The sequence below is a fragment of the Felis catus genome, chromosome D2 (assembly GCF_018350175.1).
Source record: "Felis catus isolate Fca126 chromosome D2, F.catus_Fca126_mat1.0, whole genome shotgun sequence".
NCBI classification, from domain to species: domain Eukaryota; kingdom Metazoa; phylum Chordata; class Mammalia; order Carnivora; family Felidae; genus Felis; species Felis catus.
The window spans coordinates 12,132,023-12,154,984 of record NC_058378.1 but is presented as its reverse complement, the minus strand read 5'-3'; the positions used below and the strand labels follow the sequence as shown (position 1 = coordinate 12,154,984).

Here is a 22,962-nt window from a genome sequence, read left to right as displayed (position 1 = left end):
GAGGGTTGTGTCCCGTTGAATTACATGTTTCTTTGCAACCTTGCCTCAGGGCGAAGCTGAATTTGCCCGCATCATGACCCTGGTGGATCCCAATGGACAGGGCACCGTCACCTTCCAGTCCTTCATCGACTTTATGACTAGAGAGACGGCGGACACGGACACGGCCGAGCAGGTCATTGCCTCCTTCCGGATCCTGGCTTCTGATAAGGTCTGCAGTGACAGATTTCCTTCTGCTTTTGTGGTAGTCCGTGCATTGATCTGGTAAAACAAGAAACAGCGTTGCCAAGTAAAAATCATTTTGATATTTTGTATCACATCAGCACTGAAATCAAAAAGCAGCAAGTAAACCTAACGATGTCAAACACAGAACAGAGAAAACACAGACATTCTGTTCCTGGCACTTTGTGTGGGCCTCACTGTGAATTTGACAGAAGGAACCAAGTGCATATTCTGTAGAGTTTTTTTTCTGTGCTTCACTGGTTAAATGCCATTTCACATTCTGGGTCAGTAGATGCCCCACAAATCAGATACCGTGGAACCGGGAACCTTTTCTTAAGGATCAGTGACCTCAACTTTGTGCCCAACCACGGGAGCAAAGTTAAATATAGTCATTCGGTCATTTAAAATATTGGCAGGCTTTTCATTACGTGTGGGCTAGAAATGAAGTAGGAGTTTAATTGCATGTTCAAGATTTTTGAATCTCATTCCCCAAACAATAACATCTCAGTATGTATAAATTCAATGTGGGACAAGATTCTTTTCCTCTGTGTTCTGGCTGAGAGGGAAGAGGAATTTAGGGTGTTAAAACATCAGCATGGCCATGTTTATTACCTTAAAACATCAGATAAGTTTAACTATCCTGAAAACAATAATGCTTATTTTAAAATTCATCCTGTTCTCATGAGAGTGGGGGTAGAGGGAGAGGAGGTAATAAAGCAAAGCTCATCTAATGCACCCACCCCATAAGAAACCTACTATAAGTTATAGTGTATTTGCTATTTATTTTTTTGACTCTCACCAACCAGTCTGGTTTTTAAAAATTTTTTTTTAATGTTTATTTATTTTTGAGAGAGAGAGAGAGTGTGAGCAGGGGAGGGGCAGAGAGAGAGGGACACACAGAATCCGAAGCAGGCTCTAGGCTCCAAGCTGTCAGCATAGAACCCGATACGGGACTTGAACTCACGAACTGTGAGATCACAACCTGAGCTGAAGTCAGACACTTAACCAACTGAGCCACCCAGCTGCCCCCAGCCAGTCTGTTTTACTAGAATTATGCTGTTTCCTGTTGGACATTTGACATTTACCAAAAAAAAAAGAAAAGAAAAGAAAAACAAATCCATTGCTAATGTTAATTTTATTTTGCTTTAGAAAGAGGTTTTCTCCAGTGGCAAAGTTAGCTTTTTAATAAACTGAGTAGGAAAATGACTCCATTTCCTAAAAACACAATCACATACGTTAAAAAAAAGAAAACGCTGATCACGTTAAGTAACCATCCCTATATTCTCATCAGTGTATGATATAAACCAACTGTCCCTTTATCTTTCCAGTGTGAATCTTAGGCTGTAGTATTTTCCCCTTATATTATGGCTCATTTTGAGAAACACTGGTGATAGTCCTCCCTCTGCCTTTATGAAGCGTATTACGATTTCCTGCTGGCCACGAGACAAATCACCTTGCACATACGCTCTCAGGAGTGAAACGCAGCCTTCTGTCCATTGTCTGCTACGGCCCCTGTTAGACCCCCCGACTTCGATCATTTGTTTAAATCCAACAGATGCAGGTGATGTGTAAGTATCAACGCCGCTGACATTCCTGTGTTTGCTGCCACTGATCTTAACCGACACTTGTGTGTTTTTTTTCCAGCCGTACATCCTGGCAGAAGAGCTCCGTCGAGAGCTGCCACCAGATCAGGCCCAGTACTGCATCAAGAGGATGCCCGCCTACTCCGGGCCGGGCAGCGTGCCCGGCGCCCTGGATTACACCGCGTTCTCCTCCGCCCTGTATGGGGAGAGTGATCTGTGATGCTGGGGCCCTGTAACCACTGATCCCATCAGAACGCAATAAAAGCTGAAGTCACAGTTGGTTTCTTGGAACCTTTGACAAGCTTTATTAAGTTAGGAGAGAGAGAAAGAAACACTTTGCAGCTCAGTGATTGGCAGCAGTGTAACTTGGCTGAGATTAAGTTTCTACAGTGTATGAGGTAGCGTGCTTTGTAAGTAGGTTTCTTTATTTCTGGATTTTTAGGTAAATACAAGGAGATAGCAGGTTTTTCTTGTTTTCTTTGATAAAGCAAATTACTTGTGTAGTATGAAATTAGGAGGCCCCTGGGACAGAAGAAAAGTAAAAAACGGGAAATTACAAAATAACCCAGGATTCAAGATCGGGGGGGGAACAAAATCATGAATTAGGTAAACGTTTGATACTTTAAAAAATATTCTTCATATTTAACGTGTTTACGTGATTATCCCTAGGGGAATATATTTGGGCTATTAGCGTTTTACTTTACTGCTCATCCAAAGATTAGGTTTATTTGAATTTAATACTGTCCAGGGAACAAAAACAAACTACTCGAAAGATCTCCAGTACTGAAAAATTTTTAAGTAGAGATTATAGTCAGTTCTTCATTATTTAGGATTATGTAGTCAATTAGTGGGTCTCAATGCCTTACAATCGTCCAAACTAGGGACCTCCTCAGGAAATACGAGAGTCAGTTTAATTGCCAGAGAGGAAGAAAAAAAAGCACTAGATAAAATGAGTTTTTAAGGATTATTTATTGAGTCCAGGTTTCTGTGCTTTTTCTAGAGCTTGTGAGTACAGGTCCTCCATCCGTAAGTGCTCGGTTTTTAAACAAGTGTCTGTGGTAGCAGTTCATAACCAGGGACAGGTCAGAGACTAGAACCCTTCCAGCTCTCCAGGCCGAACTGCCTTATGCCTCTGGTTTTACGACCTGGGAAGAAGGAGTTCTTAGGAAAAAGTAGGAAAGGCCTCACTCTCAACAGGGGCGGAGGTAAGTTCTTGCATTGCAGAAGCTTTACATATCTTCGGGTAAATGCATTCTGCGCAGCAGGTGTTTCCGTGAGCCCGTGGTGTGCATCCACCGCCGGGATTCGATGTTACATCCTAACGGGTTGGGAGTCTGGCACTGTCTGCATCTGAAGCCTCCTCACAGAGGACACCCCGTTGTGTGCCCGGCACCGCCTTGGTTTTGTCAATGTTCATCCATTTTTCTGCCTGCGCTGCGGTATGCTGTCACTCCCCCTCTGCTCCTTCCCTCTTGTTGATAGCTTCTAGAGAATAAAGCAGGAATTCTTTTTGTATCTCGGTCCTCAACGATCAGGAAATGAGTTATAAACAAGCAACAACAGTTGCAAACAGCAGTTAAAGTGTTACTAGAAAAGCAGTAATGTGCTCATTACCTACAGTCTGTTTCCTCAGATTTTTTATAGACTTCCATCAACAGAAACGTGGTATTTTCCATTCATAACTGTCTGGTAACTTAACACTTTTACGGCATTGGCCCATTTAGAACCTTCAGCCTTTATAAATTTAATTGGATGGGCTTCGTTTTCGTAGGTAGCTGGTAGTTTGCAAATTCCTGAAATATCTGAGTCCATGAGTTTAATCCCAGACACCTTTGGCGTCATGTTTAAGTGAACTCTGAGTCCCTATTTTATTTCAACCAGGTGCTATATTCCAGCCATAAACATTACGGAAAAACTGGGGGGAGGCGTTTTGCCTTCGAGGCTACTAGGGGATTTGTGGTGTTTTAGGATGGGAATAGGTAGCTCATCTACCTAAAATTTTAATTTCTTTATAACATTCAGGCAAGAGAATGGATCAGCACTGTATGCAAAGAAAGAAAGAAAAGAAATAAACTCTGAAAAACACTCACTAAACATATTTATACTCTTCATTTCAGAAGTTATTTTTATTCCTGAAGCTGAATTATCAATTAAACTTCATTTGGAAAAGGAAAGGAAAAGAATTCCTGTTTTTTATCACTCCAAACAATAACCCGTTTCTTTGGTTGACCACACACTTCATCACTTAAAATCTCCATCCTATTTTAAAACTCTTGTTTGAGTTCGTATTTGTCTGCCTTGAAGAGTCAGAGATGGGCTTTTTGGGTAGAGGGTGAATTTGAGATGAGGAATTTAAGGTTGACCCAGTTAGAGATGAGTGGACCAGGAAACTAAATGGATTAGGAAGGAGTTTTTACCTAGGAGCTCACTTTCAGAAAGCTAATGGGTATTTTTAAAATGTGTGCATATCCAGCTTTCACCCCAGAGTTTCAAGAAGGTCCAGGTTAAGACCTGGACCTCCTTATGTTTTTTAAAAGCTCCTTGGAGGATTCTCATAACGCTTAATTGAAAACCACTGGATTAGGGGTAAAGGAAAGGATTGTTAGAATTAAAAAGTCTAAAAAATTAAAGAAGCTCTTAGTGGAAAGGTAAACAGTAGGACAAATATAAATGGCCAAACTCCGGCACGGTCTGGTTGCTGACCTAGAAATGCCTGGCAATGACTTCGTTTTAGATGGATACATTTGGCTTGGGATTCTCTCCTGCTGTGTACCTGACCCATGTAGGTTCATGAAATACGCTGGAGATGACCTCCCTACAGCCCTTAAGTGAAAGGACACGAATCTAAATGATACAAAGTTAGAGACTTGAACTTTAAGGCGAAGTTGCCAGTTGTCAACCAGCTGACAAAAGTTCACCCATAGTTTCCCTGGATTATTTGACAGGAAGACACTGTGTCCTTGAGCGTTCTTTAATACCCAGGGGCCTGTGCAGTGATGATACTGTCCTGTGTGGGGCATTTTTATGCTCTTTACAGAACCAGCATCGAAGGAGACAGGTTTTATTTCCCTTTTACATTTATTAACAACTCAATACTTAAGAAACTGACAGACCATCATTCATTTCAAACCGGGAGCTGGAGGCGGTTGTGATTTGTCAGTGGGGATCTCTGGCCAAGGATTCCCCAGGGCCTTAAAGTCTTTCTGAAGTTATCCCCACAGCAGTGCAGACATCCCCACTGATAAACATATGGGGAGAAGAAATGCCTGGGGGTCCACCAAGGTACACGTTGCAAATCCTTTTTCATGGCCAGGAAACCACAGTGGCAAATACACCGATAAAAAGTCACGGTGCGTCCTTACATTACCAGAGATGGAGAAGAATTTGCTATAGAAACAGTAGTTGTTAAGAGAAAGAGACTTTTTGAATACTTGGTATGAACAACAAAATGGGGTTATGGTCAGCATTTAAGTGTGTAATTTCAAAAATCACCTGGGTGCCCAGTGGCCAAAACCAAGCATGCCAGCCCTCATCAAAATTACCTCCCCGCTCAGGGGCGTACCGTCTGCTCCAGGCCCCTTCCTGGTGCTCAGAGCCCTTGTGCTGCCTTAAAATTCAAAGGTCCTGTCCATGCAGCATTGCTGGGGACATTTCCTTCCCCTGACCTGTTTTTTCCCTCAACATGTCCCACTCCTGTGTCTCCGCTCCAGATGTATGTGAGGTTCACCAAGGATGCTTTTTTAAAATAACTGATGCCGGGGGGCACCTGGGTGGCTCAGTCGGTTAAGCGTCCGACTTCAGCTCAGGTCACGATCTCGCGGTCGAGCCCCGCGTCGGGCTCTGGGCTGATGGCTCGGAGCCTGGAGCCTGCTTCCAATTCTGTGTCTCCCTCTCTCTCTGACCCTCCCCCGTTCATGCTCGGTCTCTCTCTGTCTCAAAAAGAAATAAACTTAAAAAAAATTAAAAAAAATAAACATTTAAAAATAACTGATGCCGGATCACACCCTAGGCCACCCAGATCAGAGTTCTGATAGCGGTGGAGGTGGGAGAGTCCAGTCCTCTGTACCACTGTTTCCTCTCGATCCATCTAATGTATGTATGCTTGAGGCTGAGAACCACTGCTTCCTCTGTGCCTCAGGACTCTGTGCTCTGCTCGGGTGATGGTCGCCAATGGGATAGGCAAACAAATACAGGGAAATCGATGCGTTAATGTCCGTGAGTGCCCGTAGGGAACCAGCCTTCCCTCTGGCCACTGTTCCCACAGGCACCTCATACCCACCCATCCCTGAGCAGTGTTATTTCCAAAACCTCAACGATTCTAACAATTGGGTCAAGTGTCTCAGAGGTCGGGGAGGGTCTTTGCTCTTCTCCAGGTGGGGCAAATCCAATCATCCTTCTGGGTCTCTCCTCCTTTGTGAGGTGTTCCCTAGGCTAGCCCAGTCTTCACAGCCTTAATCTCCTCTACATCCAGAGCTTATTCCTGCTCCCGCTTTGAGTCTGTCACATAGTGCTCTGGGGTAGTGCTGTGCTGAGGTCACCGAAGGGCAGGGACTTGTCTTCCCCATGCAACCTTTAGCACAGGACCCGGCACAGGGCAGGTAGTAAGCACTGAATGAACAGTTTTGCATGGTTTCGTGAGTTTCCGTGTTGTGGAATAGCATGCACAGGAATGAGAAAAGGTGGAACTAATCAGGCCGGAGAGGGGGCAGGAAAGAACTCAAACTGATCAGTGACTTCGAGTAGCAGCCTTCCAGCACAAGTCCCTGTGCGTGCGAAGATGTCCAAGTACTTCGTGGACATAGGCGCCTTTAATGCATTTCTGGATCTTCAGCTTCCCAGATGTCCTCTTTCCTGATATCACAGGGTCTCCTTTGTCACTTTTGCTTGTAGAACTCTCCTTCTCCCACTTCTCAAAAGGAAAGCACACCCCTCACCTATTCGAAACCTAAGGTGCACCGACCTAAGGTGTAAAAATCTCCAGGGCTCCAAACAACGGGATCATTTGAACCATTATTTGGGTGTGCTTAGTCAAGTTGCCATACTCCCAGCTGTAAAACTTTTACCTTTTCTTGTCTTAGTCATTGCTCTGCTGAAGGTGAACTGGGGCTTCAGGCATAGAACACGCTGGCCCTTGTGGGGACTTTCTGAAATCAGATACGTGTATCGTAAAGTATGGGCAGTACCAGTAACGCCGATTTTCACTTACCTCCCTTTTCCACTCCTCAGTTATTGCCAAAAGAATGAATTACTCGTGAGGGAGACTGGAGATGGAAAATCAGAGCATCAGTAAGAAAGATTAACCATCTACATGGCACTTTTTGGGGTCCTGTATTTAAAACATAAGCAACTCTTTTCAGCTACTCTCTAGACCAATCCTTAGAATGAGCTCGCTGGTTTAGAAAAACACCACCCAACAACCAAAGCAGCACAGGTCGGTACAGGAGAGCTTTCTGACTTTTCATATTTCACCAGATAAAATCTGTGGTAAATTTTTACGTGACTTCTTTGAGATTTGGTATGCATGACACAAGAAGGTATTTAAGACATTTATCCAGGCATCTAAAATATTCCAGTTACAGTCCTGAACTTAATTCATCTTATGAAATGTTTAATATATACTATTTCATGTTAGAAAAAAAATCCAATTTATACTAGATATGAGACCAATTGACTTTTACCAGTCTATATTTACTCTCATTAATCACTTTGAAAGTTTGATCAGCGTGTCTAACAAAATTAATGGAATTACTTAATTTTAGACATGATTTGTGTTTATTTCCAAACACCAGAGTTCAGTATACATATGCGCACACGTGTGCCAAAGGAGTAACATTCCTTTTAGCATCCCCTCTGCTTTATGAATAACTTAAGACTGTAGCTGCATATTATATTGCATAAGTAAATGAGAAAAATTTACAGAATGAAAATGTTCTACTACATTGCTGTTCTGCAACAGCATTTTAATCTTGACTTAACTGCTTTTACAAGATTTGTTGCATCATTTATCTCTCGGTAGTTTTTATTCTATTCCTCAAAATATGTTAACAGTTTACTTGAATTGAAAAATAAAGTCACATTTTTTTTTTTAATGACAGGAAGGAAGACTCATTGAGTTAACTGTTTAGCGTGATTTTGGTAATTAGGTTGCATGGGAGACATTTTCCATGTTTTAAATTATCTAAATCTGCAGCTCCAGTGTTTTGATGAAAATATAATTAAAGCACGTAGTAATAGAAATGCATTTTTTACAAAAGATTATTGGCAAAGGTGTGTTAAAATAAACAAGTTCCCCCAACACTTCCTGAGTGTAATGGACTGAACAAGGAGTCTTGAGGAAAGAGACAGCAGGCATCACCAACAGTCAGTTGTTAAGTCCGAGGGGTGGAACACACAGCTTAGAAGACATCTGGATCCTTGTTTGACAGATCTGTGCCTGTGACATGGGCTCCTCACCTCAAGACTGCCATGGAAGGAGACACTTGGATAGTTGACCCTTGAACATACGGGTTTGAACTGCATGGATCCGTTTACATGCAGGGTGTTTATATATATTATATATATAATATATATATATGAGCAGAACTGAGCAGAACTAGAAATGTATTTTCCTTATGATTTTCTGAATAACACCTTATTTTCTCTGACTTACTTTATCGTAAGAATACAGTATGTAATGCATGTAACATACAAATACGTGTTAATAGACAGCTATCAGTAAAATTCCAGTCAGCAGTTAGCTACTAGTAGTTAAGTTTGCAGGGAATCAAAAGTTATATGTGGACTCTTAGCAGCGAGGGGGGTTGGCACTCTTAACCGCCACGTTGTTCAAGGGTCAACCGTGTATGCTTTAAGCCACTATATTTAGTGTCTCTGTTTTAGCAGCCTAGCCTTACCCCAAATAATAACATTATGAACTTTTAAAAAAATATTTACTGGGGAGAGCACAAGCAGGGGAGGGGCAAAGAGAGGGGTAGAGAGGATGGGAAGTGGGCTTTGGGCTGACAGGCTGACAACAGCAAGCCCAATGTGGGGCTCGAACTCCCAAACCAGGAGATCATGACCTGAGCTCGAGTCACATGCTCAACTGACTGAGCCACCCAGATGCCCCAATAACATCATGAACTTTGACAGCTTCCTGACCTGGTTGCACACCTGTGTTAAATATAGCTATATATATATACTATAATAGTATACATACATATACTGTATTAATATACTTACTAATATCTTTCATATTATGGTATTTTAGATTGTCCTAAACGCTTCCACTTTTTTTTCCTGTCAACTCATTTTTATAGACGTTTCATAATCGAAGATAGTGACATTTTGTACCAAACTCAACACATCTATTCATTCATTGAATCCATTCATTCATTCATTTGCAACCACTGCATATAATTTAATTTGAAGCACAATTTTCAGACATTCTTTGTTTTCATATGCTTTAGTCCTCTGTTTTATATACAGTTTCACCATTCAGCACCCCTCTGACTCTTTGCCATCAGAGTGAATGTCAGCAATTTTGCCGACACAGAATACTTCTATCTCTGGGGGTAAGGTTCTTTGTCTTCTTCCTGTCCCCACTCATCCATTTCTTCTCTTTAAAATAATTTCTGTCCTCTTTTGAGAACATTGTTTGATCAACAGAGACCACGTGATATGGCCCTTGAAGGAGAAGCATGTTAAATGTCTTACCTTCCACCTGGACCTTCCATTATGACATCACTTTCTTACAAGAAGATTCACAGATGGCATCAGGGGGGAAAGGCTCCTGCTCAGCCTTGCCCCCCGCCTTGCCATTTTATGTTTCTGGTCCCTGATCACCACAGCGTTTGGGATGCTGGTTATATGGGGATGTCAAACCATGTACAACTTGGCTGGCCACTCCTGATGCCCTCTTGTTACTGCTGTGCTTCTGAGCCCAAGAAATCAACCACAGGGTGTTAAGGCTAATGCCTGTTCCCTCCTTATACTGCAGTGGGCCTCCAGGGTCTGGGGTCCACACAGCAGTACCAGACTCAGCTCTCTCCCCCTTCCAGCTGAGGGGTCTGTTCTAGGGTTCCTCCAGAAGCTCACGTGCTGAATGAGTCTACATGCCCGAATCTCCCAGTGGGCAGTTCTGTGTGCACCAAGTTGTTGCTATGGAATTAAACTTGTATTGCCTCTTCTCCCTATATCCCACGGCCCCCAAATGGTTATAAAACTAGCCGTTCATCGCCTCACTTACTTTTGATAATCACGGAAAGCTGTGGGGTAGCGTCTTGAGAGGCAGCTGGGGTTTGTGAGGCCGAGCAAACCTGACTGCAGGCCGCAGGCATATCCCCTTAGCTGTGCCGGCCCTGTTGTCAACTCTACCTTGTCTGCCATAACTATTAAAATATAGGATGTCCTGGGGCGCCTGGGTGGCTCAGTCAGTTAAGTGTACAACTTCAGCTCAGGTCACGATCTCACGGTTCATGGGTTCGAGCCCCACGTTGGGCTCTGTGCTGACGGCTCAGAGCCTGGAGCCTGCTTCAGATTCTGTGTGTGTGTGTGTCTCTCTCTCTGTCCCTCCTCCACTCATGCTCTCTCTCTCTCTCTCTCTCAAGAATAGATAAAAATTTTTAAAAATTAAAAAAATAAGGAATGTCCTATCACATTCCCTCCGGAGAAACATATTTTGGGAAATACCGACTTAAACATATAAACAGGATTTCAGGAAATTATGGCCCAGCGATAATCTCATCCAGATTCCTCCCTTTGATAGAAATGAGGCTCAGAGAAGAAATGTGATAGCCACGATCACAGCTCCTCACAGCATCCCCCTGGAATTCACTATGATGCTCCTTCTACAGAAAACTGAGACCACCTTGGCTAAGTGACTATGATCACCCAGCTAGCAGAGTTGGGACTTCCAGAACTGTTCTTACCTGTTACCCTAAGATGAATTTTGAAGGTAGGCAATTCTAAGTCTTATTCTAAGACCCCACATAGGCCACGTTCCATTTCCTTCCACGGCGTAGACTGTAGGAGCCATTCTTCAATATATCAAAAATCGACACTTTTCCCCTTTAGGGGCTGGGTGTCTGAATCAACCCAATTCTGTTCTATACATGAAATGTTCCATCCCGAATGGTTCAGGAGAAAATAAGATATTAAATGGAAATATGCATAAAATTTGCAAAACCAAATGAATCCCCAGCCTGCTGGAGTATTTATTTAAGCAATAAACATATAAGAAGCAGACTATTTGTTTGCTTCAGATGTACGAAAGCCCTGAAGACTCCGGATTTAAACGTAAAACACTGAATTTACATTTAAGATTTATATTTATGTCCTAACATATGTACTCATTCAATATTATGATGAGGTTAGAAATGAAATGGGTTATTATAGTCTGCAGACAAGGGACAAACCAAATATTTCATTAAAAGCACCCAATGAGATCAACTGAATTAGAAATTCTTTATTCCCGGGGCACCTGGGTGGCTCTGTCGGTTAAGCGCCCGACTTGGGCTCAGGTCATGATCTCACGGTTCATGGGTTCGAGCCCCACATCAGGTTCTCTGCTGTCTGCACGGAGCCTGCTTTGGATCCTCTGTCCCCCTCTTTCTCTGCCCTTCCCTTGTTTGTGCTCTCTCTCTCTCAAAAATAAAATAAACATTAAAAAAAAATTTTTTTTAAAGAAATTCTTTATTCCCCACAGACTGCAAGTTCTTCAAAGACAATCATTCCAAGATCTGCTGACAGTAAAATAGGACTATTTTGAAAAGGCTGTTGTTACGAGTCCAAGTGTAAGACAAGGGCCTGGCCTAAGGCAGAGGCAGAAGAACAGAGACACCTCAGCTGAGCCTTCCAATCCTAATTCGAAACCACTCAGTTTAGGGTCCCTGCCTAGTTTTATCTTTTTTATCTAACATGACAGAATGAGGCACAATGAAGGGAAAACAAAATAAAACAAAACATGATCATCTGAATTGATACAGAAAGAGAATACCATAGGGGTGGTGCCTGGATGGCTCAGTCAGTTGAGCGTCCGGCTCCTGATTTCAGCTCAGGTCATGATATCATGGTTCCTGAGTTTGAGCCCACATCAGGCTCTGTGCTGATAATGCAGAGCCTGCTTAGGATTCTCTGTCCCCTCTCTCTCTGTCCCTATTCCGCTTACATGCTCTCTCTCTCAAAATAGATAAACTTAAAAAAAATTAAAAGAAAAAGAAAAAATATGGTAACATTCAACACCCTTCCATGATAAAAATGCTCAATAAATAGTAGGTACTCCCTCAAGATGATAAAGACCACACGAAATACAGAAATACAAAAAAAAACCTCACAGCTAACATCACATTCAATGGTGAAAGGCTGAAAGCTTTTTCTCCAAGATCAGGAACAAGGCAAAGATGCCTGCTTTCACCACTTCTATTCAACAGAGTACTGGAAATTCTAGCCAGAGCAATTAGGCAAGAATAACAAGTAAAAGACATCTAAACTGGAAAGAAAGTAAAAGGGTCTCCATTCATAGATGATACGATCTTATATATAGAAAACCCTAAAGAATTCACACACAAAAAATTTAGATCCAATAAATGAATACAGTGAGGATTCAAATATAAAATCAACACTCCCGAATCAGTTGTATTTCTATACGTTTGCGGTGAACAATCTAACAAGGAACTAGTGAAATGACTTCATTTATGATAGCATTAAGCAGAACAAAATACTTGGGAATAGACTGAATCAAGGAGGTTAAAGACATGCACACTGAAAACTACAAGACGTTTCCGTGAGTTGAAGAAGACCTAAATAAATGGAAAGATATCCCACATCCGTGAACTGGAATATTGTTAAATGTCAATACTCCCCAAAGCAATGTACAGATTCAATGCAATCTGTATTAAAATCCCAGTGGCATTTTTACAGAAACAGAAAAACTCACCCTAAAATTCATATGAGATCTCAAGGAATCTCAAATAGCCAAACTATCTGAAGAAAAAAAGAACAAAGTTGAAAGATTCACACTTCTTCATTTCAAAACTTACTGCAAAGCTAAACAGTGTGGTACTGGCATAAGGAGAGACATATAGGCCAATGGAATAAACTACAGAACCCAAGAATAAACCCTGACATGTATGGTCAATTGATTTTTGACAAGGGTGCCAAGACCATTCAATAGGGAAAGAACAGTCTTTTCAACAAATGGTGGTGGGAAAATTTGGATTCCACATGCAAAAAATAAATTTGGACCCTTATGTTACACCATATGCAAACATTAACTCAAAATGAATGAGAGACCTAATCTTAACTACAACTACAAAAATCTTGGGAGAAAACATAGGGAACGTAGTGGGAAATGTTTATGACATTAGATTTAGCAATGATTTAGTAGGTATGACACCAAGAGAACAGTTCACAAAATGAAAAAATAGATGAATTGGACTTCAACGAAACTAAGGGCTTTTGTGCGTCAAGGGACACCATCAAGAGAGTGAAAAGACACCCCACAGAATGTAAGAAAATCTTCACAAATCGTGTATCTGAAAAGGGGTTGATATCTAGAATACATAAGTAACTCCAATACAACAACAAAAAATAAACGACCCCATTCAAAAATAGACAAAGGATTTAAGCAGTTATTCCTCCAAACAAGATATACAATGGCCAATAAACACAGGAAAGTTGCTGGACATCACTAATCATTAGGGAAATGCAAATCGAAACTGCAAAGAGATATCATGTCATTCCTATTGAGATACCTTTCATCAGTAAAATGAAAAAGTGACAAGTGTTGGCAAAGATGCAGAGAAATTGGAACCCTTGCATGTTGCTGGTTGGAATGTAAAACACTACAGTCACTACAGAAAATAGCTGAGCAGTTCCTCAAGAAGCAATACGTAGACTTACCAAATGATCTGGCAATTCCAGGTCCTAAGTTTATACACAAAGGATTGAAAGCAGGGGCTGGAGCAAATCCTCGTATGCCAATGTTCATTGTAGCATTATTCACAACGGCTAAAAGGTGGAAACAATCCAAGGGTCCATGAATGAATGAATAGGTAAACAGTATGTGGTATATTCATACGATGGAATACTATACAGCCTTAAAAGGGAATGAAGCTCTGATGTATGCTACACACGAGTGAACCATGAAAACATCATGCTGAGATAACTCATGTACAAAAGGACAAATGTTATATAATTCCAATTCTGTGAGGTACCTAAAGTAGTCAAATTCATAGAGACAGAAAGTAGATTATAGGTTACCAGGGACTGGGATGAGGAGGATTGGGGAGTGTAGGGCTTAATTGTTACAAAGTTGCTATTTGGGGTGGTGAAAAAGTTTTGGAAATGGAGCATGGGGATGGTTGCACAATACTGTGATTGCAATGAATGCCACTAAATTGTATACTTAAAAAAGGTTGAAATGGCAAATTTATGTTATATATTATACCACAATTTAAAAAATTAATAATGTGGGACACCTGGGTGGCTCAGTGAGTTAAACGTTTGACTTCACCTCAGGTCATGATCTCATGGTTCATGGGTTCGAGCCCCACATCAGGCTCTGTGCTGACAGCTCGAAGCTCGGAGCCTGGAGCCTGCTTCGGATTCTGTGTCTCCCTCTCTCTCTGCCCCTCCCCCGCCCCATGCTCTGTCTATCTGTCTCTCTCTCTCCCTCTTTCTTTCAAAAATAAATATACATTAAAACATTAAAAAAAATTTAATAATGTAATACACCAAAACCCATTGAATTGTACACCTTAGATAAGCGAATTGCATGGTATGTGAATTATATCTCAGTAGAGCTGTTAGAAAGAAAGACAACACAGCAAACAATTTTGAGGGGAAAAAGCTGTGATTCAAGAATTTCACAGGCAATCAGTCAGTTGTTCAAGCATATGAGCAGTAGAAAGACAAGTTACATATGGCAGAGTTTATAACATCTATGATCTATGTGTCCTTCAAACAATTACTTGCGACCAAGGAATACCCTTTCCAAAGAAGCTGTCTTGGGCCTCTTTTAGAAGAGCCCTATCCCATCCATGAAGGCTCTACTCTCATAACCTAAGCACCTTCCAAAGGCCCCACATCCCACCACCATCACATTGGGCATTAGAATTTCAACATACGAATTCGTGTGAGGTGTAGGCATGGCGTAAACACTCATTTTTTTAAAAATGTTTTATTTATTTTTGAGAGAGACAGAGACAGAATGCGAGTGGGTTAGGGGCAGAAAGAGAGGGAGACACAGAATTTGAAGCAGGCTCCAGGCTGTGAGCTGTTAGGACAGAGCCCAACGCGGGGCTCGAACTCACGGACCGTGAGATCATGACCTGAGCTGAAGTCGGACGCTCAACCGACTGAGCCACCCAGGTGCCCCATAAACTTTCAGCCAATAAGCACCAATTTTTTACACTGTAGTCCAAACCCATCTCCTTCCTTGAATCCTTCTCAGTTCTTTATATTTTGAATGAGCTTCCTCCTTTTTCTCTGGTCGGTAGCTTTTCATTTGTACTTCCCTTATTCAATTTCTGCTTTGTCTTCCTCATTTATTATCTCTCTTTGATCTTTGGGGTAGAAATCCTGTTTTGAACATCTCCGCATCCCCCCCAAAGCACCTGACACATTACTTATCTAGTTCAGGTAGTTAATTAGTACTTGTTTTATTGACTTTCTAAAGCTCTGATGTCAGTATTTTTAAATTTTATTTGAGAGAGAGAAGAGAAAAAAAAAACCTCAAGCAGGCTCCATACTGAGCCCCCGAGGCGGGACTTGAACCCAGGACCCTGGGATCATAATCTGAGACGAAATCAAGAGTTGGACGCTCAACCGACTGAGCCACCCAGGTACCTTTCTGATGTCAATATCAATTATACATTTTGATAATCTGAATAATGCCATGGGTTTCAATTTACTTGAAATTAAATTAGTCCCTAATAAAAACATGCCAAGATTTAACATACTACAGAATTAACCCTGCACTGTAAATTAATAGCGTTTGACCAATGGAATAAGTAATTGGTGATTAAACATTTACTTGAAGAAAAACATACATTATGTAACTTTAATGTCTTCAGGCAATATTTCATTTTTGAGAGCTATCCAAATTAATGGCTTTAATAAGGACTTTATATCAAGGTCCTTAATACCAACCAGCCATCCAAGTATAAAAGGTTTGTCAGATATTATTAGAAGTGCTTGATAATTACACATGGGTATTCTTAATGGTATACCGGTATATTTATGTCCCACTTTAAGTAGAAAGAGCTTACATGTCCCAGTATGGTTGTCTGTCCCCGGAAAAGAACTAGCTGGCCACCCAGGCAACAGCCAGATGACTCTGAAGGCTAGTGGTCTCAAACCCTGATAGCCTGAGGCATGGATCTCCTACTAGTATAGAAACCCGCTACACCAGAAACGGTTAAAGATCCCATTAGCAAGTCGGACATTCCTGAGTCCCTTCTCTGTGCCTCCATTCCTAAGCAATATTCAGCTTCACCCCGTGCCCACATTTTCTGAGGAACACAGTGTTTCTTTACCAGGATTAGTAGCTTTCATTGAATTACAGTCAGCTTGATCTGGGGATTATTTTGCTTTATTTAATATTAACCTTGTGAGATTTATCTTACCATTGGAAAATGAAAGAATCGTATCTCCAGTTTTAGAGAATGATTACAACTTTTAAGTATATCCTTGTAAAAACAAAACAAACAAACTCCTCTCTCTTTTATAGTCTGCTGTGAAATTTGAGCTAGCAGTGTTTATGCGATAAGATCTGAAAAATGGTGACGGCCATATGTCTCCAGTAATTTATTCTTTTTAAAAAAGATTTTATGTTTTATCTATTTTTATTTTTAATATTTAGTTATTTCTGAGACAGAGAGAGAGAGTGTGTGTGTGCACACGCGTGTGCACCAGTGGGGGAGGGGCAGAGAGAAAGGGAGACACAGAATCGGAAGCAGGTTCCAGGTTCTGGGCTGGCAGCACAGAGCCCGACATGGGGCTCAAACTCACGAACCGTGAGATCATGACCTGAGCCGAAGTCGGACCCTTAACCGACTGACGCACCCAGATGCCCCTTGAGGTTTTATTTTTATGTAATCTCTACACCCAATGTGAGGCTCAAACCTACAACCCTGAGATCAAGAATCGCATGCTCTACCGGCTGAGCCAGCCAGGCGCTCCCCAGTAATTTCTTCTTGCAAACATTTATTCACTTGCCACTGTGTGCCAGTAATTAGACGTTGCTGTAGATGTAGTTGAGACCAAGCCAGAGAAAGTCTGTATGTGAACAAGACTTTCTTAAACGGAATAAAAGACTAATTAAATACGCAAGGCAAAAGGACAGGCAGAGTAGTAGGCAAGGTGCCTGACCTACCAGACCTCAGGAAGGTCTTGTACTAACACCTTGGGGAGGCCGTATGTCGAACGTCCTTTGAACATGAAATTTTTGTCTCGCCCCGAATATCTCCCATTGAAAACGTAGCAGAGTAAAATTCCAGGGTTTCAGGAATATGAATGGCATTTACTTAACTACTAAGAAAGCAGCAATGTTTTGTAAGCTCATGCTATATTGTGAATGAGGGCCAGGGATTCTGTGTAACAGCTGACATTACAAGCGATTCGGGATGTCCAGTTTTCTGGGGGAGAGGGCTCTTGCATGAACCGCTCAAAGGAAAGTCTTAGCTTAGTGACAAAGTGCGTGAGTGCTGAAACCAGTTTTCCAGGTTTGAGGACCAGCTGCCAAGTACTGAAAATGTGACCTTGGGTTTAACTCTTCTCTCTTCTTTCTTTTCCTTTTCGTTTAGGTTAATCAGTAAAGAGTGCAGGTGCAGAAGGAACAAAGAAATCTGTAACTGGTTGTGATCAACTACGTGTAAACAGGACTGCCGTCTCATCAGCCAACTCCTCTTTCCCTTGTTTTTTTTCATCCTAAAACAAGGATAATAAGAGCACCATGGCACTAATCTTGCTTTATAATGATATAATTGATTATCATTTTTCCTACATTCTAGGCTGCAGGACCTGGGTCTGTCTCATTATTTTAGCTCCAGTGTCTGGCCAGTGTCAGTAAATATTTGCTAACCAAAAGAACAAATAATAATGCCAACAATTCACAGGATTTAAACAGATTTTTAAATGCCATACACCAAGAGTTCTTTTTTTTTTTTAATATCTCTGAATTATGTCCCAAATACTGTAGAAATTCTAGATTTCACCCTGATTATCTTACTTGGACCTTGCCTCCCTGCTGCCCAGGCAAAGCCAGAAAACGATGTTTTAAATCATCCCTATTTTATTTTTAATTTTTTTTAATGTTTATTTTTGAGACAGAGAGAGACAGACAGACAGACAGAATGCAAACCAGGGAGGGGCAGAGAGAGAGAGGGAGTCACAGAATCCAAAGGAGGCTCCAAGCTCTGAGCTGTCAGCACAGAGCCTGATGAAGGGCTTGAACTCACGAACCGTAAGATCATGACCTGAGCCAAAGTTGGATGCTCAACCAACTGAACCACCCAGAAGCCCCCCCCACCCCATCCCTATTTGAAAATTTGCCCATTTAAAAAAAATTTTTTTTTTCAACGTTTATTTATTTTTTTTGGGACAGAGAGAGACAGAGCATGAGCGGGGGAGGGGCAGAGAGAGAGGGAGACACAGAATCGGAAACAGGCTCCAGGCTCTGAGCCATCAGCCCAGAGCCTGACGCGGGGCTCGAACTCCCGGACCGCGAGATCGTGACCTGGCTGCAGTCGGACCCTTAACCGACTGCGCCACCCAGGCGCCCCCAAAAATTTGCCCATTAAAGGAAACCAAAACCAAAATAATGGCTTAGATTGCTGAAATCTAAAAAAAAAAAAAATAAATAAAAAATTTTATGTTTATTTTTGAGGGAGAGATGGAGACAGAGTGCAAGCAGGGGAGGGGCAGAGAGGGAGGGAGACACAGAATCTGAAGCAGGCTGCAGGCTCTGAGCTGTCAGCACAGATCCCCATGCGGGGCTCAAATCCATGAACCAGGAGATCATGACCTGAGCTGAAGTCAGATGCTCAACCGACTGAGCCACACAGGGGCCTCTAGATTGTTGAAATTTTTAAGCACTGAATCTTAACCAGTTTCCTTTTGTAGTTATGAAAAAACAATTTGTTCTGGGGTGCCTGGGTAGCTCAGACAGTTAAGCATCTGACTCTGGGTTTTGGCTCAGGTCATGATCTCACCGTTCGTGAGTTTGAGCCCGAGTCAGGCTTGTGCCGACAGCTCAGAGCCTGCTTGGAATTCTGTCTCCCTCTCGCTCTCTGCCCCTCGCCCACTCTCTATCTCTCTCAAAAATAAATAAACATCAAGTTTATTTATTTTTGAGAGAGAGAGAGAGAGAGCACAAGCAGGGGAAGGGCAGAGAGAGAGGGAGGCACAGAATCTGAAGCAGGCTCCAGGCTCTGAGTTGTCAGCACAGAGCCTGACTTGGGGCTTGAACCCCAGGAACCGTGAGATCATGACCTGAGCTGAAGTCAGACACCCAACCGACTAAGCCACCCAGGCATCCCTGAAGTTATTTTACTGTCATCAATAGCCCTGAGGAGGCCTCGCTTTTCTCCTGCACTGAGAGAATTACCACCTCTCTCTAGGACTTGACACCTGGGGAAATCAGTTGGCTCAGTCTCTGCCGCCTGCTCCACTGACTGCAAAAACAGCCTTAATTATCCAAGGCAGTTCACCCTTGACCTGCCTAATTATGCCAGCACCTGTAGGCAGACATCACTTAACTATAATGCAAACCATGGGCTTGATCTAGTAACATTGGTAAGACTAGCTCTCGTGTGTTGAACTCTTCAGTTCTTATGAGCAAACTCTTATTTTAATCTTCATTCTTATAAAATAGGATTCATATGTTTGTTCCTCTTTTGGAGAGGCAGAAATTAAGGAAAAAGGAAGTACCCAAGAGCTCACACAACTAGAGAGCAGTAGAGCGGGGCCCCCAGCAGCCCTACACGAGCATTCGACACTGTAAGTTATGGGTTAGACAAAACTTAATTCCAAACACTGAAAATATCATCATTCAGAAGATAGAGAGGAGAGCATTTATAAATTTAATTGCAAGGATATTTAAAACTTTTTAAGAAAACCCAAAGTGTGGAGGGGGTTGCTCTAAATCTGCTTTGATTTGGATTTTTGGTTTTGGGTTTTTTGGGAGCTGTCGGTTTGTTTTGATTTGGTTTGATTTTGCCTATGAGTACCAATATTTTTGTTTAATAAACAGGAACGTGGTATTTAATCTATTTAAGATGATGAGCTGAGAGCTAAACTTTTAGCTAACTGCTAAACTTTTACTTTTATCAATGAGATAGAAGGGAAAGTGACCTGATAAACACTTTGTAAAGTCTTATCTTTGAATTCTAGAAATTTCTTTTTTTTTTTTTAACAATTTATTCATTTTCGAGAGTGAGAGAGACAGAGCATGAGGGGGTGGGGGACAGAGAGAGAGGGAGACACAGAATCTGAAGCAGGCTCCAGGCTCCGAGCTGTCAGCACAGGGCCTGACGCAGGGCCTGAACTCATGGACTGTGAGATCATGACCTGAGCTGAAGTCAGATGCTTAACCGACTGAGCCACCCAGGTGCCCCTGAATTCTAGAAATTTCTATTCTATACATGAAGGGGAATCAGAAGTAATTTTTATTTATTTATTTTTCTTATTTTTTTTTCTTACCTTATTCACAGTTTCCAATTTACGATGAAAGAAAGAGGGAGTAGTACCTATTCTTGATCAGCTGTCCTAGCCAGAGAGAAGTGGGTGCTCTCAGAGCACGCCAGAAATAATTTTTAAACTGAAAAGTTAATTAAGAACAAATTCTTGGGGCGCCTGGGCGGCTCAGTCGGTTAAGCATCCAACTTCGGCTCAGGTCATGATCTCGCAGTTTGTGAGTTTGAGCCCTGCGTCAGGCTCTGTGCTGATGGCTCAGAGCCTGGAGCCTGCTTCAGAGTCTGTGTCTCCCCCTCTCTCTGCCCCTCCCCTGCTCATGCTCTGTCTCTCTCTGTCTCTCAATAATAAATAAATGTTCAAAAAAATTAAAAAGCTTAAAAAAAAAAACTTCAGGTTTCGTTTATATTCTTTTTTACTTCCCTGTACTTGGTGACAAGACTGTATATCATAGACTCAGTAAATGCAGCTCAATTAGTGCAATCCGTGTCAGTAATCAAAGTGCTTGTTGACCTCTGTGCCTCTGAGGATGGGTCAAAATCTTGAGATTACGAAAGGATTTGAGGGAGGGAGGACAAAGTCAGGGATCTTCTGGGGAAGGCTGATGATCACCTTGACCACACCCCAGGGCAAGCAATACCTTGTTCCAGAACTGGCTCTCAGTTTACAGTCTCAGGACTCTCGACTGGCAGGACACCAATGCAATCTAATGGGGTTGACATACACAATCAAGCCCATAGAATAACGTATAAAGCTGGAATACAGTTTACTCCTGGTGTACGGTGAGAATTGGATATATAGCTTCACCAATCAGAACTTCTTTCTCTGTAAGACAAACCCACTGGGAAAGAAGCTCAAAACTACCAAGGGGAAGTTTGGAGCCTTACCTTTACATAACGGGTATGATGGATGAGCTTAATGAGAGTCAGGGTGAAGATGGGGGGTGGGCTAGCAGGCTGTCATTAGAATAAGACAATAGGTTCTTTTCTACGGAGACAGAGAAATTGAGGCTTTGCCTTGGTGGTCTCACCTCATCTAAAGATGTATTTGTATCAGTTTCTTAGGCTTGCTCTAACAAAGTACCCCACAATGGGGTGGGGGGCGGTTAAAACAACAAAACTGTATTGTGTGACCGTCCTGGAAACTACAAGGCTAAAACCAAGGTGTCAGCAGGCTATGCCAACCTCTGCTTTTGCTGTCACATGGCTGTTTTTTCTCTTGTGTGTTTCTCTCCTCTTCTAATAAGGACACCAGTCACATTGGGCTAAGTGTCCCTTCCACTTGGACCTCATCTTAACTTGCCATATGTGCACCAAGCCTATTTCCAAGTAAGTTCATATTCTGAAGTGTTAGCGTTTAGAGGACTTCAACATTTGTGTTGGGGGACACAGGTCAACCCCTGACGGTATCCTTGGAACTTTTCTTTACGTTGTGTGAGTTTCTGTACTAGTAATTCACTGCCCCTTTAGTCTAATTTGTTACCCCTTTAAGACTAAGAGAACACTGGATCTGGTCAGTTTTAGCTGACAGAGCAAGTATCTGACCACTTGTTAAAAATACACACTTGATACACAATTCCTGCAATTTCTGCTAAGACAGAGGATACTAAGTAACTAGGTACCTAAAAGATTATTTTTCAAGGGACTCATCAACAAACTGTGACAAGGGGAATAATTTAAAACTAGCCCTTACAACCTTAACAAGATCTTCAGCTGTTCAGGGCCATCCTATCCCGCCCACACTCTCCTTTGTTCCATTCACTCCCCACCCCCTCCGATTTTCCCATCTCCAAGTATGACCATTATTGGTAAAGATGCTATACACATTATTATAATTTTTACATTTAAAAAAATGAGGTATAATTACACACAGTAAAATGAGAAGGGCAGGCAAACTTGTACTTTAAAAAAAAGCTTTGTGAACTTCACAATTTGGTCTCAATTTTATTTTTCTAGATTCGTTTGCTTTCCTCCCATCTACCGGGCTCATCCTTACAGAGCCGTCCTTTATTTTTAAGTTCTCTCAGGTGCTGTGTTCCACCCCAGGGAGTTTGTCCCAACAGGAATGGCCTTACCTGGCACACACTTCTTACTCTTCAAGACTCAGTTCCTTGAAGCTTCCCCCCAACACCTTTAGAATACTGCAGCTCTTTTGTATCCATACGTGGTTCTCTTTTTTTCCTGCTCAATTTAGTTTTAAGTAGGTTGCGAGTTCCTTCTCCATCTCTCCAAGATGGAAGCATTTCTTTGCATGCCCCATGCATGATACATAATAAGTGCTCAATAAAATTTCACTGTCAATAAGTGACAATTAACATGCCTATACGTACTTTACAGATTTCACAGCGCGTTCACACTATCTCATTTTCTCCCTACTACAACCTTATAAAATAGCAAAACCTATCATTTCATGCTTAGAGAGTGTAGAGTGGTGTTGCCTCAGATTAATTATTTTGCCCAGCGCCAGTCAGTAGCAAAACGTGACTGGT

At 41.9% G+C, this 22,962-nt stretch overlaps 1 protein-coding gene and 1 long non-coding RNA gene across 3 annotated transcripts in view; one reads left to right on the top strand and one right to left on the bottom strand.

Annotated features, from left to right (window-relative positions):
* ACTN2 (actinin alpha 2) overlaps positions 1-2,078 on the top strand; it is a 73,063-nt gene extending 70,985 nt beyond the window's left edge. For both annotated transcript variants that reach the window (XM_006937742.5, XM_023240369.2), the window contains exons 20-21: positions 50-208; positions 1,864-2,078. In XM_006937742.5, the coding sequence (XP_006937804.3) occupies positions 50-208; positions 1,864-2,022 (318 nt within the window). In that variant the 3' untranslated portion in view covers positions 2,023-2,078. The remainder of the gene's footprint in view (positions 1-49; positions 209-1,863) is intronic.
* LOC123380740 lies at positions 49-22,914 on the bottom strand. Its single transcript, XR_006586861.1, has 2 exons — positions 22,549-22,914; positions 49-258 (listed from the first exon to the last, which is right to left on the bottom strand). It is a non-coding gene; the product is annotated as an uncharacterized LOC123380740 (long non-coding RNA).
* Between the last annotated feature and the right edge of the window lie 48 nt (positions 22,915-22,962).